Genomic DNA, 15,922 nt, shown 5'->3' on the forward strand with positions numbered 1-15,922 from the left:
AGGGGGGGGGTTGGACTAGCTGACACTCAGGGTTCCTTCCAACTCCACTCTCTGTGATTCTAGGGAAATCCCATATGCTTGATTGCCAGAATGATTTAATAGTAAAGGTGGATGAAGCAAGTCACAGATAGCAGAGAACTGTTGGCTCTGAAACTAAATGCAGAATATGACTGGGAGTGAGTAAAATCCTTTTTTTCTAGGAAATGTTTATGGTTAAGAGTGTTGAAGTTTTTATTGTTGTAAAAGATACCGGATACTGCAATTTTTTATGAGCGGTGTACTATTTTATTGTAGTATTGTATGATTTGGTGATAGCCCTCGGCTACGCAATAAAGATGTGAGATTAATGGGGGGGGGGGAGAAGCAGCAAAGATCATCACTCAATCTAGTAGTGAACTAAGCTGCTGAGTGCTTAGAGAAACAGAGCTCAGAGGGGAAAACATTCATTCGCTGAGGAACAGGGGAAGGCAAAGGTTTTATAAACTACCTTTTTTTAAAAAAACCTAAAAATAAAGAGCCATAATGAGTCTCTCCCCACAGCCAAAAAAAAGGGGGATGGAGCATGCTCAGTAACCAAGACACACCATTTGGGAAAGAACAAAAAAAAAAAGACGGGAATGTCAAACTTGAACTTCCTCTAAGCTTACCATCTCCCTACCATTGGGTTGTTCTTGTCTTTATTTTGATTAAGTATATTTTGTGGTTTTATATTGTGATTTTATCCTGTGAACCATCCTGAGAACTGTGGGTATAGGGTATTGAGGAGGAGGAGGAGGAGGAGGAGGAAGCCTGTAAAATAATGGAAGCTGTGCCAGCTTTTCTTTTATTCCATCATCTAGAACAGAAGTAGCCATGATACTGGTACTTTTCAGAATTTTGGACTACAACTGTCATCAGCTGCAACCAGCACAGCCAATAATTGGGAGTGACAGGAGTCACAGTTCATACCATCAGGAGGGCATGATGTCATTGATTCCTGGTTTAGAAACAATAGCAGGCAGCCCCCTCCTGTCAGCAGCCACTTCCTACCATTGGCTTAGCTCCAAAAGCTGCATCTTTACACTGGCGGAGGGGGCTACTGCCCAAGCCCGGGCCATGCTCTTGCCAAGCCCTGCAGCTCCAGAAAGTAGCAAAAGTATTACATGCAAAGCTTGTGGAGATTTTGCAGAGATACATGTTAGATGTCCAACTTGCATTCAATGAGATGCTTTCCTTTTAAATGGATGTCAGTTCTATTTTCCTCAGGATATACTGCAGTAATTAGAGCAAAAACTATGAGGGGAGACAGAAGCAGCAAAGCTTCCGTTAAAAGAAAAGCTGTAACAAGCTACTCCCACAGCTATAGAGAAGCTATATATAATAATCTGCCAAGGAAGAATTACCAAATCTTCAAAGTGCTTTTTGCAATCGCTTACAATGGCCTATTATACCAGTCTTAGTTCCTTTTTCTACCAGGGCTTTAAGTGATTTCTTTTTTGAGTTGTAATTTAACATTCTGCAAAACTGCTCTCTGAATGAAACGAATTTGATTCATATATGTTTGCTGCTTTTACCATGAAAGGGTCTTTTAATTGCTCCCATTAACTTTTTGGTGAGAACATACAATACAGATATATAAAAATTGGAAAGAATTGTTCAGTCTTGTACAGAAATTGTTCTCTGCCTCTTACCAAGGAAGATGCCTGTGAGGGGCAACCAGCTCAGAGGTAAGGTCCACCAACCAGCTCAGAGGTAAGGTCCTCAAGCAGATGCACGACAACCCGACAGCGGGTCATTTCGGAAGGGACAAAACCACTCACCTAGTCATGAGACACTTCTGGTGGCCAGGGGTGCGGGAAGATGTTCGAGACTATGTACGGGGCTGTGACACCTGCCAGCGGGCAAAGGTAGTCAGAGCAGCACCAGCAGGGTTGCTGGAGCCATTAGCCACCCCGCACAGGCCGTGGGAAGTAGTGTCCATGGACTTCATCACATACCTGCCGTCGTCCAGGGGCAAGACCACAGTGTTGGTGGTGGTGGACCTTATGTCCAAAATGTGCCATTTTATACCGTGTGCCAGGGCGGTCTCTGCAGAAGAGACAGCCAAACTGTTCGTTGACCACGTATTCAGACTGCATGGATTACCTTTAAGAGTTATTTCGGATCGTGGCCGCCAATTTGTTTCCAGGTTCTGGAGGCGGCTCATGAACCTCCTGCAGGTGGAGGTCAGCTTGTCGACGGCTCGGCACCCGCAGACCAATGGACAGGCGGAGCGGGTCAATGCCATTCTGCAGCAGTACCTGAGATGCTACGTCAGCCAGAGGCAAACGGACTGGGTGGATCGTCTGCCACTGGCAGAATTTGCCTACAACAATGCGGTGCACGTCTCCACAGGGGTGTCGCCCTTTAAGGCCAACTACGGGCGCGACCTCAGATCTTTCCCGGAGAGGGAGGGGGAGGAGGAGGAGGAGGGCCCGCAGGCAGAGGATTGGGCAGAGGAGCTGGAGACGGTGCACCAGCAGCTCAGAGAACACTTGGAGAGGGCCAAGGAAGCGTACAAGAAGGGGGCAGATCGCCACAGGCGACCGGGGGAGGTCATCAGGGTAGGGGACAAGGTTTGGCTGTCCTCGGAGGGCCTTCCCACCAGAGGGAGGTGCAAGAAGCTGGCACCCAGAAGGTTGGGCCCCTTCACGGTCACGCAGCAGGTAAACCCGGTGGCATACAGGCTGGCACTGCCAGAGGACATGAGGGTGCACCCAGTGTTTCATAGATCGCTGCTGTCTCCGTACAGGGAAAGTAGCAGATTCCGAGACGGCGCACAGACCCCCGAGGGAGGGGGGGAGAGAGGAGGCAGGGAGCCACTCAATGAAGCAACGGCCATCCTTGATTCACGAAGGGGGGTGGGGGGCCTGGAGTACCTTATGGCATGGGAGGACGCCCCGCCATCCCAAAATGAATGGGTCCCAGCCACCCAGATACAGGAGGAATTCTTAGTGGAAGAATTTCACGCCCTCTTCCCACACAGGCCCAAGCCCTGGCACATGGAAAGGGAGGGGGGGAGGAGGACGCACAGGAGAGGGAAAGCAGTTCACCATGGAGATGGGAAGCAGAGTTTGAGGACACGGAGGAGGAAATATGGGTATCTCCGAGGTCCACTCAGTCAGGAGAAGAGGTGGACTGGCAGCAGATTTTCACCCCCACCAGCTCTGAGGCCACGGATTTTTTGGGCTTTCCCTCTTCCCAGGAGGGAGGAGGGGGACAACGGGACTGGGGGGAGGTGTTCACACCAACCGGCTCGGACAGCACGGAATTCTTAGGCTTTCAGTCACCACCAACACCCGTGCAACCGCCCAGGAGGGAGGGAGGGGGGCCTGGGGGGGGATGGATGTGAGGGGCAAGGGGTATCGCGAAGCCCCTCCCCTCCTGAGTTCCAGCCCAGCCCAGAGCACTACTGAGAGCAGGGAGAGCTCCAGCTCCAGTGGGGAAACAGGAAGTGGGATCCAAGGCTCTGGCAGGGTAGAAGAGCCAGCGTCCCAGGTGGGACAGGAAGGAGGAAAGAGGGGGGGCAGACCCATCCCCCCAACTCCGGAACTTCGCAGAAAGCGTCGGGGGAAGAGGATGGGGCTCCCCAAGTTGTTATGCTGGCGCAAGACGCGCCAAAAGCCATTCGGAGGTTCTGATGAAAGCTGAAAAGATGTGTCTCTGTAAATAGCTCTACCTTTAGCACTGTAAATACGCAGCACCAATAAAAAGATAAAATGCAGAGCGGTGGAGAGTCGTTACTCTGAAGTAGTCCCATCCGACCACTGTGACAATGCCTTTATTGGTGTCCTTTAGAATCACAGAATTGTAGGTCTGGAAGCAACCCAAAAGGCCATTCACTCCAACCCCCTGAAATGCAGGAATTATAACTGAAGAATCCCTGACAGATGAGCATCCAACCTCTGCTTAAAAACCTCCAATGAAGGAAAGTCCACTACCTTCCAAGGTAGTACACTCCACTGTCAAACAGCTCTTACTGTCACAAAGTTCTTCCTAATGCTTTAGCACTGATGAAGCACTGCTCTTGCACAAATGAACTGGAATTGGACTTGTAACGATGGTTTTCCATGCTGGAAAGAAGTGTGATGCTTGGAAGAAAACTGCCTGCCCTCCAAAACTGCCACACGTGCTTGGAGGAAACCAAACCCAAGAAAGGCTGTGTGAGAAAGGGAAATTCCCACCCTTCCAAAAGCCAGAAGGTTAACCACTGGCTCATCCTGGGAAGTGGTATCTTTGCAATTCCATGGAGATGGCAACCCATGTCCTAGGAGGAGACAGAGGAAGAATCTTCAAAACAAAACTTAATCACACTAATTTAGGGACAATAGTAGCTGGCCTGCACAAGTCATTAAAAGTGTTAGGAAAACCTTCTCAGCGTATCCAAAAGCACAAAAAAACCCCTGATATTGCCATTTAAAAAATGCTTACGTTGGAAGTTGTTCATGAAGCAAGCTTGGGCAGCGATCATCCACTCTGCTCGAGTTTCACAGAAGATGGCAATGTTTGTCTTTGGTTGAAGGCCCAACACAGTTAATCCATCTCCAAATTTTTTCGCTTTACTGAAAACGTCATCGTACGAGAGCCAAATGTATTTTCCAAGGATAACCTTAATAAATAAAAAGAGACTTTTAAAAAAAATCACAAACAAGCCTAAGCATGAATAACTGCATTTCTATGTATTTGCTTGCCTTTGTCTTTCATCTCCATGTTTGCTTTCCTATCTAACAATATTTAGATTGACAGGCCCATGAGACGCAGACATGACATTTTGCATAGGTTACTTTCCAAAACTTACCGTGCAGAGTGGTGCCGTATGAATAAAAATACAATAAAGAAAAGGAACAGTATGAAACTGTTTCTGTTCTCCCTAGTAAAGTGAATGGGTTAATTTTGTTATACTGTACCAAACACTGTATTGGTCTGAATATAAGCCTCACTTTTCCCCCAAATTCTGAGCGTGAAAAGTGAAAGTGCGGCTTAAAATTGCAACTTTACAAAAATGGGCTTTTACAGTATCACTGCTGATACAGACATACGGTTAAATGGAACAAAAAAATGTTTCATTGCCGATTTGCAAGCTTGATGCTGTTCATTTGCCATTTGCGGGTGTGAGTGCCTGCGGAATTGTAGCAATTGAATTGCGATTTGCGCTTTTAGCAATTGTATGGTAACTTTTGCGGGCTTGCAAGATCAAAGCCTTAAATTGGCTCGGAGTTACAATTCTACCAACCGCAGCAATTTTCAGCCTGTAACCCAATTTTAAGCGAGCGGCTTATATTTGGGTAGGTGGAATGTACCAGCGGTAGTATCTCCACCAGAAACCCCCCAGAATCAGGGCATTTTGGAGTGGGGATGGAATGACAGAAGATCCTACGCAGACCTGCCACTGCCACGTGATAGCGACAGGCCCAACCTTGGCTTCCTTGCTGCACCAGCCAGAGAGATGACCCACAAAGGGGCATTTGCCCCTGGACCCCACTCCCTGCCTTGGCTAGTGCAAGTGCGCTGCCAACCAAGGGCTATGACTGCAACAGGCAATTTCCCAAAAGCAGTCTTGCCACTCACAACATCAGGTGGGATTTCAAAGAACTGGAAGAAAGCAGGGAGGGGTGTTCAACATTAGAAAGACATTTCAAATTCAAAACCCAATGACAACTTTGATTTACAGTTTCATACCAGTCTTTTGGACTACATTTGTGTTTCTAAAAAAGAAAAAAGGACTGAAGCTACTAATATATTACATAAAATCCAGACAATGCTGCTAAAATACATCTAGGACTATGTGTTTCCAGATCAGCAAAGCAGGTAAGTTTTTTTCCTGTTAAAGCTTCTACACTGATCAGCAACTGTGGGTAAAGGCCCATGCTGCACAGTGTTTGCCCCCAGGGCCGTCTTACGCATATCTGGCGCCGTGGTGCAAAGATCCCTCCGGCGCCCCCCCCCCCCTGTCTGGCGGGCGCAGCACGGCTGCCGCGGGCACAGCAGCGCACACACCCCTGGCGGCACCCTGGCACCCTGCGCCACCCAGCCTTGCCGTAGGGCCGGCCCTGTTTGCCCCAGATCCCAGACCTGCCTTCCTCTTGGTCTCCACTAAGGAACTGAGTGTGGTCTCCAGCCCCCTGCCTCACACCACGACAGCAGCTTTAATAGGAAGAGATTGGGGTGCCTTATCTATGCAATTTCGCACACAGAAGGCTATTTACATACCTAGTGCTGCACAGCACAAGCAAAAAGCTTTCGACAAAAGTGAGGACAAAAAGATAAACACTGCTCTCTAGTGTGTGCTTTTTGTTATAACAGTCAAGTACAAATACGGGTCTGCTGTGATCAAAAATAAAGTACATTTCAACGTGGCCATGAGGTTACTAAGGTTGTGCTGCTAAGAAGAGCTGCTAGGAGTAAGTCCCCACTGCCGTCAATGAGACCTGCATTCAAATCAACACGCACCAAATGGCAACTTGCACCCTTCAGCTTGCATTCCTACATTGAATTAAAAGGAAAGCCTCCTCTTAAGATTCCATACAAGAGTTTTGACAAAAATTATGAACCTTATGTGCCACTTAGGACCCAGAGGAAGAGTAAAAATGTTTATTACGCTGCAATTTTCTCCCAAATGTATAAAATTCTATTTTTCAGTTCAAAAGAAATAAACAATTCTCAGATGGGAATGCAGAATTTTGTTGCAAATATCCCCAAAAACTAGCCTTCTGTGTAGATTTTTATGCATAAGCTCTTATGTTTCAGAAATGGAAGGAAAAAGTAAGACAAGCAGTTAAATTCACCAGCAATTATGCACTTGAAAATAAACAGGATGTTATAATCTACACTCGGTTTTTTTTGTTTGTGTTTAAATAAACTAGAACATATCCAATACTGCCATCATATGGAACAAAACAGAATAGCAGCAAAGTGTGCTTATTCTGATTGCTATTCACCAGAGAGCCTTATTGACATAAACATTATGGACACAGGACAACATTGTCGTAAAACATAAAACCAGATGCTAAAATTATAGGAAGTTAAAAACTAGTTTAAAACCAATAGAAATTAAAAACATACATCAATTGACCATGGGGGGGGGGGCGGTGACTGCATGAATAGTTCTGGAGGAAAAGAAGTTTTCAGCATGTTTCTAAGAGTTGGCACAGATGAATTGGTGGCTATGGTTCTTAGTTGTATTTTACAGCTTGGTTTTTGTTTGGTTTTGGTTACTGTGTTTGTATTTGTGAACTGCCCTGAGAACACTTGATCTTAGCTAAAAGGCTTAAAAGCAGTAACAAAAATTATCTAATGGCTTATCTGCATGCATATTTCAATCTGTTTTTAACATCACACCACGCTCGCCATTTCAGTGGTCTAGCACGTTCAATAGAATCATAGAATCATAGAGTTGGAAGAGACCACAAGGGCCATCCAGTCCAACCCCCTGCCAAGCAGGAAACACCATCAAAGCATTCTTGACATATGCCTGTCAAGCCTCTGCTTAAAGACCTCCAAAGAAGGAGACTCCACCACACTCCTTGGTAGCAAATTCCACTGTCAAACAGCTCTTACTGTCAGGAAGTTCTTCCTAATGTTTAGGTGGAATCTTCTTTCTTGTAGCTTGAATCCATTGCTCCGTGTCCGCTTCTCTGGAGCAGCAGAAAACAACCTTTCTCCCTCCTCTATATGACATCCTTTTATATATTTGGACATGGCTATCATATCACCCCTTAATCTTCTCTTCTCCAGGCTAAACAATAAAAGCCAATGTGACTTTTAAAATACTTTATGTGAGCTGTACCAAATGCAATCTGACAACTCTTTTTCCCCTGCTTTAGCCGCCATGTTAACACTGACATGGAGCTGGGAGAATGAGGCTTACTGAAGGAGTAAGTGTTCCAGTTATGAGACTCACTTCTCCGTAGGAGGTTGGGCAGGAGCAACTTGGAAGGTTCTATCGGTTCTCCCCACCCCAAAAAGTGTCACACACACAATTGTGGAGAGGAGGTCAGCTCTGTGGAGTTCGCGGTCTCCCCCTTGACATTATCCAAGCTGCTTTAGAGTGAAAGGGGTAAAGAACTGAACTCTCGCTTCTCTTTCTTCTCACTTCCCAGGTCCAGTTAGGGGGGGGGGTCAAACAGAAGCTCAGAAAGGAAGGCAGCTCTTCATAAAGCTTTGCCAGACACATTATTATAAAAAGTGGGGGAACGTAAGATGACCATTCTGCTAGAGGAAGGACACGTGGGCTGAAGTGCCCTGGAAAAGCTTGTCCTGGGCTGCACTTCAGGGCCAAAGAACTACAATGCTCCCACAACTCTAAAGTGGCCCACCAGTGGATAAACTCAACATTTTAATCAGATCATTCTTCCCTGCCCCCACCTCTTTTCCTTAAAAAGAATAATAAGAGAATAAGCAGTTCCATCCCTGCATTTTGCAACTGCCAAGTAGTTTAATAACTTGCATAATAGAACGGCCTAAAGCTCCCTCATACTGAACATTCATTCCACTAATTATGCTTAGAAAATAAACTTACTAAGTAGGTAAGATGTTAATCTATGCTCAAAAGCTGTTTGCAGGCAATAGCAACTTGTTTTCTGTAACTTTTCAAGCCAACCAGGATGAGGGTCATGCACATTTATGAATCACAAGCCCTCGCTGCTCGTGAACAGAAGTTTTAGCTGGACTCACTAGGCAGCCAGTATTTGTGGCTGTCCGCAATTATCACCAATCCATCCCCTGCCTCAAGACCTCTGGCAGGAAGAGAGAATGCAAGCAAGGGGTGGCATCTTTTTTTCCCTCATCTTACATTCAAGGGTATATAAAAAAAACCCAAGAGCACACAGCCCTTGCTTCCCATTAAAATCCTCCATGTGCAACAAGAAATTTAAGAGGATTTTTAAAAAGGTAAGAGAGCAGTGGTACAAGGGCAATACGACTAATTTCTTCACTGGATGGGCTCCCTGCACTGCTGCTGAATGTGAGAAGGAGGGTCTTAACTCAGCAGTAGAGTCCAAGGTTAATCCCCAGTCTCTCTATACGGGGATGGTAAAAGACCCCTGAAGATGGACTGGCCAGGCATTAACACATTTTGTTTTAAGAAAATGGTAGGAAAGTCAAAAACTGGCTCAGTGTATAATGTTTGTTTTGTTTTGTTTATTAATAGTTATAGCAACAATTTTAATAGAGTAATGGCTGTGGAATTAATGAGCACTCCTACATCTTCTGAATTCTAATAATGCTACTCTATAGGCATAATTTAAGCTATGTTTAACACCATATCCCAGTTATGTGATTCTCCAGAAACAGAAGACTTTAAATGAAGAATGGAAAGTGACTGCTGGGACAGAAAATAAAGACAGCTACTGAACAGATCTGTAAGAAACCTGTACCTCCATGCTAGGAAGGGATTCCTCACCCAGACTTTAAAACCACAAGAGCACTCCTCCCTTTTACAAAGGACATACAGTGTCGTCGTTCACATTACCTGCGCAGGTAATGGCCATTTTGCTGTGCAGCTAAGCCAGTTTTTGGCTTTGCGTTGTCATTTGAACACAGTCTCCTAGTTTAGCTCTCCCAGACAAACCACAAGATGTGAATCTTGGGGCAACCTTTTGTCACAGCTCTTGGCATGTCTGGAAAGAGCTAACCTACAAGCCCATGTCTGAATTACACATTAAGCCAAACCATGGCCTGGTTCAGTACAGCGACAAAACAATCAGGGAGGAGCAAAACTGTACCATTCTTTTCTGTGGCAGTTTGCTTGCTTGCACTAAGCCAAGCTATGTCCTGGGTTTACCTATGCACTGGGCCAATATTTTCGAAGCACTGGAACTAAATGGAGAATGTTGAGTTTAACTCCTGCACATGGAAGTGTCTACCAACACCAAAATGCCCACTAGAGCACCTGGAACTGTTTTGGAGAAGAAAAAGATGTGGCATGAGCAACTTACACCGATTCTTTCCTTCACCAAAATGAGCCAAGAGAAAAAGTCAAAGGACTTGGAGTTGGGAGGTGTTGGTCTGTCAAATACAAGTATTTTCTCTGCAGTGTATGGAGAACTTGTGCAAACAGATCTTTGCATTCAGGACAGTTGTCAAAAAGGGAGGAGCAGATGCCATCAGTAACTTGGCAATGGGATTTCTGGGTTCATGAAAACAAATTAAAAACCCACTTAAGCCATGCATCATTGATTCTCTACTATCATAAGGAAGTCTGAAGACTCCAGCCATTTCCCACAGTGCTATTTCCCACAAACTATTATGTGGCCTGTGGGGGCCCTCCAAGATTCCAGGCAATTGCTGCCCTGGGCATCCTTTCCTTCTTGTCCCCTCCAGCATTTAAGCTTGGGAACTTCTCCCAGCAAGGGTCCAAGTCAACAAAGTTTGAAAAACTAGAGCAACAGTAGACGACTATCAGCCATAAAAATGTACCCACCTCCGTGAATTCGATTACTTAAAAGTTTGAGGTGGCACCATCCCACCCAAAGGTAGCAAACATACAAATTACCCATCAAGACCCAGGAGATTTGTGAGAACTCATCTGTAGCCAACTGTTCTGAAAAAGGTCCACTCAGTAGACATGCTCCCCTCTGTCAAATATCAAACTTACCAAAGAGCACTATTGTATTTAAATTTGCCGCAAAAACATACGCTAGCCTGCTTTCCATACCATGACTGCACATACACTGTCTATACTCCTTCCTTACAACATAAAAGATTTTACACTAGGAGCGGGGAACCTGTGGCCCCTCTTGATGTTGGCAGACTTCCCAAAGGCCATCAGTGCCAGCCAGCATGGTGAACAGGCAGGGATAATGGGATATGTAGTTCAGCAATATGCGGGTTACAGGTTCCTCACCTCTGCTTCACATTCCATTTTAAAAAGGGATGTTTTAAAAAAGACGGAAACATAGCATACCTTTTTAAAAACCTTTCCAGATGTCTGGATTTCATCTTCCTCCTTCAAGACTTCCCTTGTTCCCAGGAGTTTTCTGTCCTTAAATTTACTCCTAGCATACTTGAAAGCTTTGTCGAGTGTATCACAACCGGGGTATAATACAGATGCTAAGCAATGCAAACTGTTAACAGATCTGTATGCACTGCCTGGCCTGCAACTCACAGGTTTAGCTTTCATTTGCTTTGACTTGGCTATGACGTGTCTTGCTCCAGAAAATAAAAACCATGGAATAAAAGTTATAACTGTGTAAAGGAAGATTACGAAGTTTATAAAATAAAGAAGCAATGGGTTGATATCATGCTTTAGCTTCATAGCATCCATTTTTGGAGATTTCATGCTCTACTGTGTAGCTTACAAAGTGTATCACAAAAAGATCAATGAAGTCCTGAAACAGAAAAGGGGGGAAACTATGATCACATAATAATAATAATAATAATAATAATAATAATAATAATAATAATAAATAATTTTATTATTTGTTCCCCAGCCACTCTGGGCGGCTTCCAACGAAGATTTAAAATACATTAAAATGTCACACATTAAAAACTTCCCTGAACAGGGCTGCCTTCAGATGTCTTCTAAATGTAAGGTAGTTATTTATCTCTTTGACATCTGATGGGAGGGCGGTTCCACAGAGCGGGTGCCACTACCGAGAAGGCCCTCTGCCTAGTTCCCTGTAGCTTTGCTTCTTGCAGTGAGAGAACCGCCAGAAGCCCCTCAGCACTGGACCTCAGTGTCCGGGCAGAACGATGGGGGTGGAGATGCTCCTTCAGGTATACTGGGCCGAGGCCGTTTAGGGCTTTAAAGGTCAATGCCAACACTTTGAATTGTGCTCAGAAACATACTGGGAGCCAATGTAAGTCTTTCAGGACCGGTGTTATAGGGTCTCGGCAGCCGCCCCCAGTCACCAGTCTAGCTGCCACATTCTGGATTAGTTGTAGTTTTCGGGTCACCTTCTAAGTAGCCCCACGTAGAGCTACAGTAGTCCAAGCGGGAGATAACTAGAGCATGCACCACTCTGGCGAGACACTCCGTGGGCAGGTAGGGTCTCAGCCTGCGTACCCTATGGAGCTGGTAGACAGCTTGCCCTGGACACAGAATTGACCTGCGCCTCCATGGACATTGACCACATTGACTTAGGTTTCGTTATTAAAACTCATATTCCATTTATGGAACTATAACAAAGTTTAAAAGGCCAAGCAAAAGTGGAGAGGTTTAATGTTTGAGCACATCTTTTATGTATGAGTCCCCGATGTTTGATTCAGAGCACCTCCAGATAAAGGGTTCTGAGGTAGGGAAACTGAGAAAGACATTTACCTACCCCTCCTCTCTACACAGGTCCCTCTTCCACCTCCTTGTTTTCTTTAACCAAATTTTTCACGACGAACTCATAAAACCACAGAATTGTGTGGCTAATTGTCAAATGAAGGTTAGCACTTTCCTCCAAGGGTTCCTGGTTCATCTAATCAAAGTTCACAACAGCAGCCCAATTGACAAATGATATTTAGCCCTTTGCCTCCAAGCGACGGCTGACAAACCTACTTCAAACCGTAGTTGAAAGGCAAACTGCTGCCAAGTGGTTGATCATGATAAAATGATTAGATAAACCACGAAGCGTAGATGGAAAGATGCATTTCAGGAACGAAGAGTCTGCATCACATTCTCAAGCCTCCGAACCATGATTTGGAGAATGTGTTTAGGACATCTGAATTGAGCCCACATAAAGAAGCCTGTGAACAATGTTAAGACCTCATAAAGTCAAATATATGTTGTTCAAAAGGATAGTACAAAATTTGCAATAAACTTAGAAGATTCATTCTTAAGACATACTCAAAAATAAATTGCAAAAAACCCAAAATCTTTTTCCCCCAAAAAAGCACAGGAAACTGAAATATTCTACTGAATCTGCATAGCTCACAATTTCCTACCAAACTGACTAGCAGCAGCCCTCCTATCCAGTACTTACTGCAAATTATAGACATACATTAAAGCTAAATTAAGCAAGGAATATGAATGATACATTCAGTGTTTACAAATATCCTTTATTTTCTTAAATAAGGACCGTTTTTTGAACATTGAGAAATGGCACAACATCATAAAGGGTCATCTTGCTTGTTGCTTGTTCACCTTACTTACCAAGCCATATTGCTATGTGGCCTATAAATATATGTTTAATTCACTGGCAGAACTTGCATTAACACCTTCTGTAATGCCTGTAAGAAAGCAAGAGAAATGGTATGCTTTTAGCTCACAAATCAAAAGTTCAGTTCACAAACTTTCACCAATTATCATAAGACATTTGTAGTACTTCAAATGAATATTACTATAAGCTATAATAAGCTATCTGAAAAATGATGGGATAAAAATATACTACAATTCTAAATATTTTACATAAAATTACATTTCACAATTATTAACCAAGGCTACCACAATATTTAGCAAACCCAACCCGACCAACCTTTCTGCATGTGTTCTGGAGTAAACAAGCTACAGACAAGCCTGGCTAATGCTATCAAGATTGTGGTCAAAATCTACAAACTAGGTGATATGCAAACTTTTACACAGAACTCTTCAACAAACAGTCATACTATCGATAAAATTGAATTTAAGCACTTAATGTTGCACAATGTGCAATAAAAGACCTAAATAATATAGGAGTCATAACCATAACAAAGAAAATAACGGCTAAATGTGCTAATATCAATATTTAAATGGATGCTAAAAGGCCTGGGAGAACAGGAAAATCCCTGCCTGGCACCAGAGCATTAGAGAAAATTCTGCCAACCTATTTCAGACAGCAATTAACATCCATGAATTTAACAGTTTTGTGGCACTTTACTTTTAAAAACTAACGAATTTATGAAGTTGATTAAGGATTCCTTTCTTCAGGTAAAGAGAAAGCAATACCAGGAGCCCCAATTTCTGTCCTGAAATATGGAGGCAAAGTAGAAGGCTTGATGGCAACTGCCACCTTTGTGCTGGCCTATTTTCATCTGGCCTGGGTGGGTGGGGCCCTGACTGACTCCAGCTACAAGAGGTGGTGCTGCGGCAGCGGCCAGAGACCTGTTTATCCTGTGACCCCTGAAATATTTCCTACTATGGATGCCTAGAAGCTAACAGGGATGGATATTAGTTACAGGTAGGTAGCCGTGTTGGTCTGACGTAGTCGAAACAAACAAACAAAAATTCCTTCCAGCAGCACCTTAGAGAACAACTAAGTTTGTCATGGGTATGAGCTTTCGTGTGCATGCACACTTCTTCAGATACACTGAAACAGAAGTCACCAGACCTTTATATATAGTGGGAGGGTGGGGAGGTGTATTACTCAGAAGGGTGGTGGGAATGGGTGATTGGCTGATAGGAGTGGGACTGTTAACGACTGCAAAAAAAATTCAGAAACAGAGGGAAAGAGAAGTTGCTGAATTGCAACTCATTACCAAGCTTAAAACCATGGAGAGACCTGGTCTGAATAAAGACATTTGGATTCTTATCTCATTATACATGATAAAGCTTTCTTCAGCCATCTCACCCCTTGCTTTTTCCTGCAAGACCAATTGCAGTCGTTAACAGTAGTCAACAGGTTTACCACTCCTATCAGCCAATCACTTATTCCCATCACCCTTCTGAGTAATACCCCTCCCCACCCTCTGACTATACATAAGGGTCTGGTGACTTCTGTTTCAGTGTATCTGAAGAAGTGTGCATGCACACGTAAGCTCATACCAATGACAAACTTAGTTGGTCTCTAAGGTGCTACTGGAAGGAATTATTATTATTATTTGGTAGGGACGGATATTGTGTTTGTTTGTTTTGTTGGGGTCAAGATTTGTGGGGTTTTTTTGCTGTTATTGGTAGTATGATATTTGCTGTTATGGGTATTATTCAGCTAAGTTTTAGTCAGGATAGACCCACTGAAATTAACAAACTTAACTTAGTCATCTTCATTAATTCCTATAGTTCCACTATGAGGAAAACTTAGTTGAATACCACCCTATGTTTTTTTTTAATATAGTTAGACCTTGTTTTGAATTATGTGCAAGTTTAATTTTACTGTAAACTTAATGAGATGTTTTCCTTAATTCATGATAAGGCTTAACAATGACGATAAAAAATAGGGTGATTTTACAAAAAATATAACAAGATTTAAGTAATTAAGTAACAGCCACTGTGGTGCAGTGGTTAAAGTACTGCACTAGGTAGGACCTGGAAATCCAGTATTCAAATCCCCACCTAGCCATGAAACCCATTGGGTGACCTTGGGCCAGTTACTATCTGTTAACCTGACCTATCCCACAAGGGTGATGTGGGGATAAAATGGAGAGAGGGAAGCATGTACAGTGGAACCTCAGTTTATGAACACCTCGGTTTACGAATTTTTGGTTTATGAACGCCGCAGATCCATCTGGAACGGATTAATTCACTTTCCATTACTTTCAATGGGAAAGTTCGCTTCAGTTTATGAACGCTTCAGTTTATGAACAGACTTCCAGAACCAATAACACCCATGCTTCGGGTTGAGTACGCTTCAGGTTGAGTTCTCCGCGGACCCGTCTGGAACGGATTAATCCACTTTCCATTACTTTCTAGGGGAAAGTTTGCTTCAGTTTATGAACGCTTCAGTTTAAGTACTTCGCGGACCGTCTGGAACAGATTAATCCACTTTCCATTACTTTCAATGGGAAAGTTTGCTTCAGTTTATGAACGCTTCAGTTTATGAACAGACTTCCGGAACCAATTGTGTTCATAAACCGAGGTACCACTGTATACCATATTGAGCTCTTGGGGGGACGGAGGAGGGCTACCAACAGCATTTTTTCCTGGGAATTTGATTTCCCTGAAATTGCTACTTGTGAGTTTCCAGAAAGTATACCACGTGGTGTATATTCTCCATCTCGAAGAAAGAACACAAATCATGGCAAGCATTTTAGGTTTCCATAACAAAGAACAATTTTCAAAGGCCCA

At 43.8% G+C, this 15,922-nt stretch overlaps 1 protein-coding gene across 6 annotated transcripts in view; it reads right to left on the reverse strand.

Annotated features, from left to right (window-relative positions):
* ACSL3 (acyl-CoA synthetase long chain family member 3) overlaps window positions 1–15,922 on the reverse strand; it is a 57,760-nt gene that overhangs the window by 22,587 nt on the left and 19,251 nt on the right. For all 6 annotated transcript variants that reach the window (XM_060274557.1, XM_060274552.1, XM_060274554.1 and 3 more), the window contains 3 exons: window positions 13,097–13,173; window positions 10,922–11,345; window positions 4,450–4,627 (listed from right to left, as the gene is read on the reverse strand). In XM_060274557.1, coding sequence (XP_060130540.1) covers window positions 4,450–4,627; window positions 10,922–11,296 — 553 coding nt within the window. In that variant the 5' untranslated portion in view covers window positions 11,297–11,345; window positions 13,097–13,173. The remainder of the gene's footprint in view (window positions 1–4,449; window positions 4,628–10,921; window positions 11,346–13,096; window positions 13,174–15,922) is intronic.

The sequence above is a fragment of the Zootoca vivipara genome, chromosome 5 (assembly GCF_963506605.1).
Source record: "Zootoca vivipara chromosome 5, rZooViv1.1, whole genome shotgun sequence".
Classification (NCBI taxonomy): domain Eukaryota; kingdom Metazoa; phylum Chordata; class Lepidosauria; order Squamata; family Lacertidae; genus Zootoca; species Zootoca vivipara.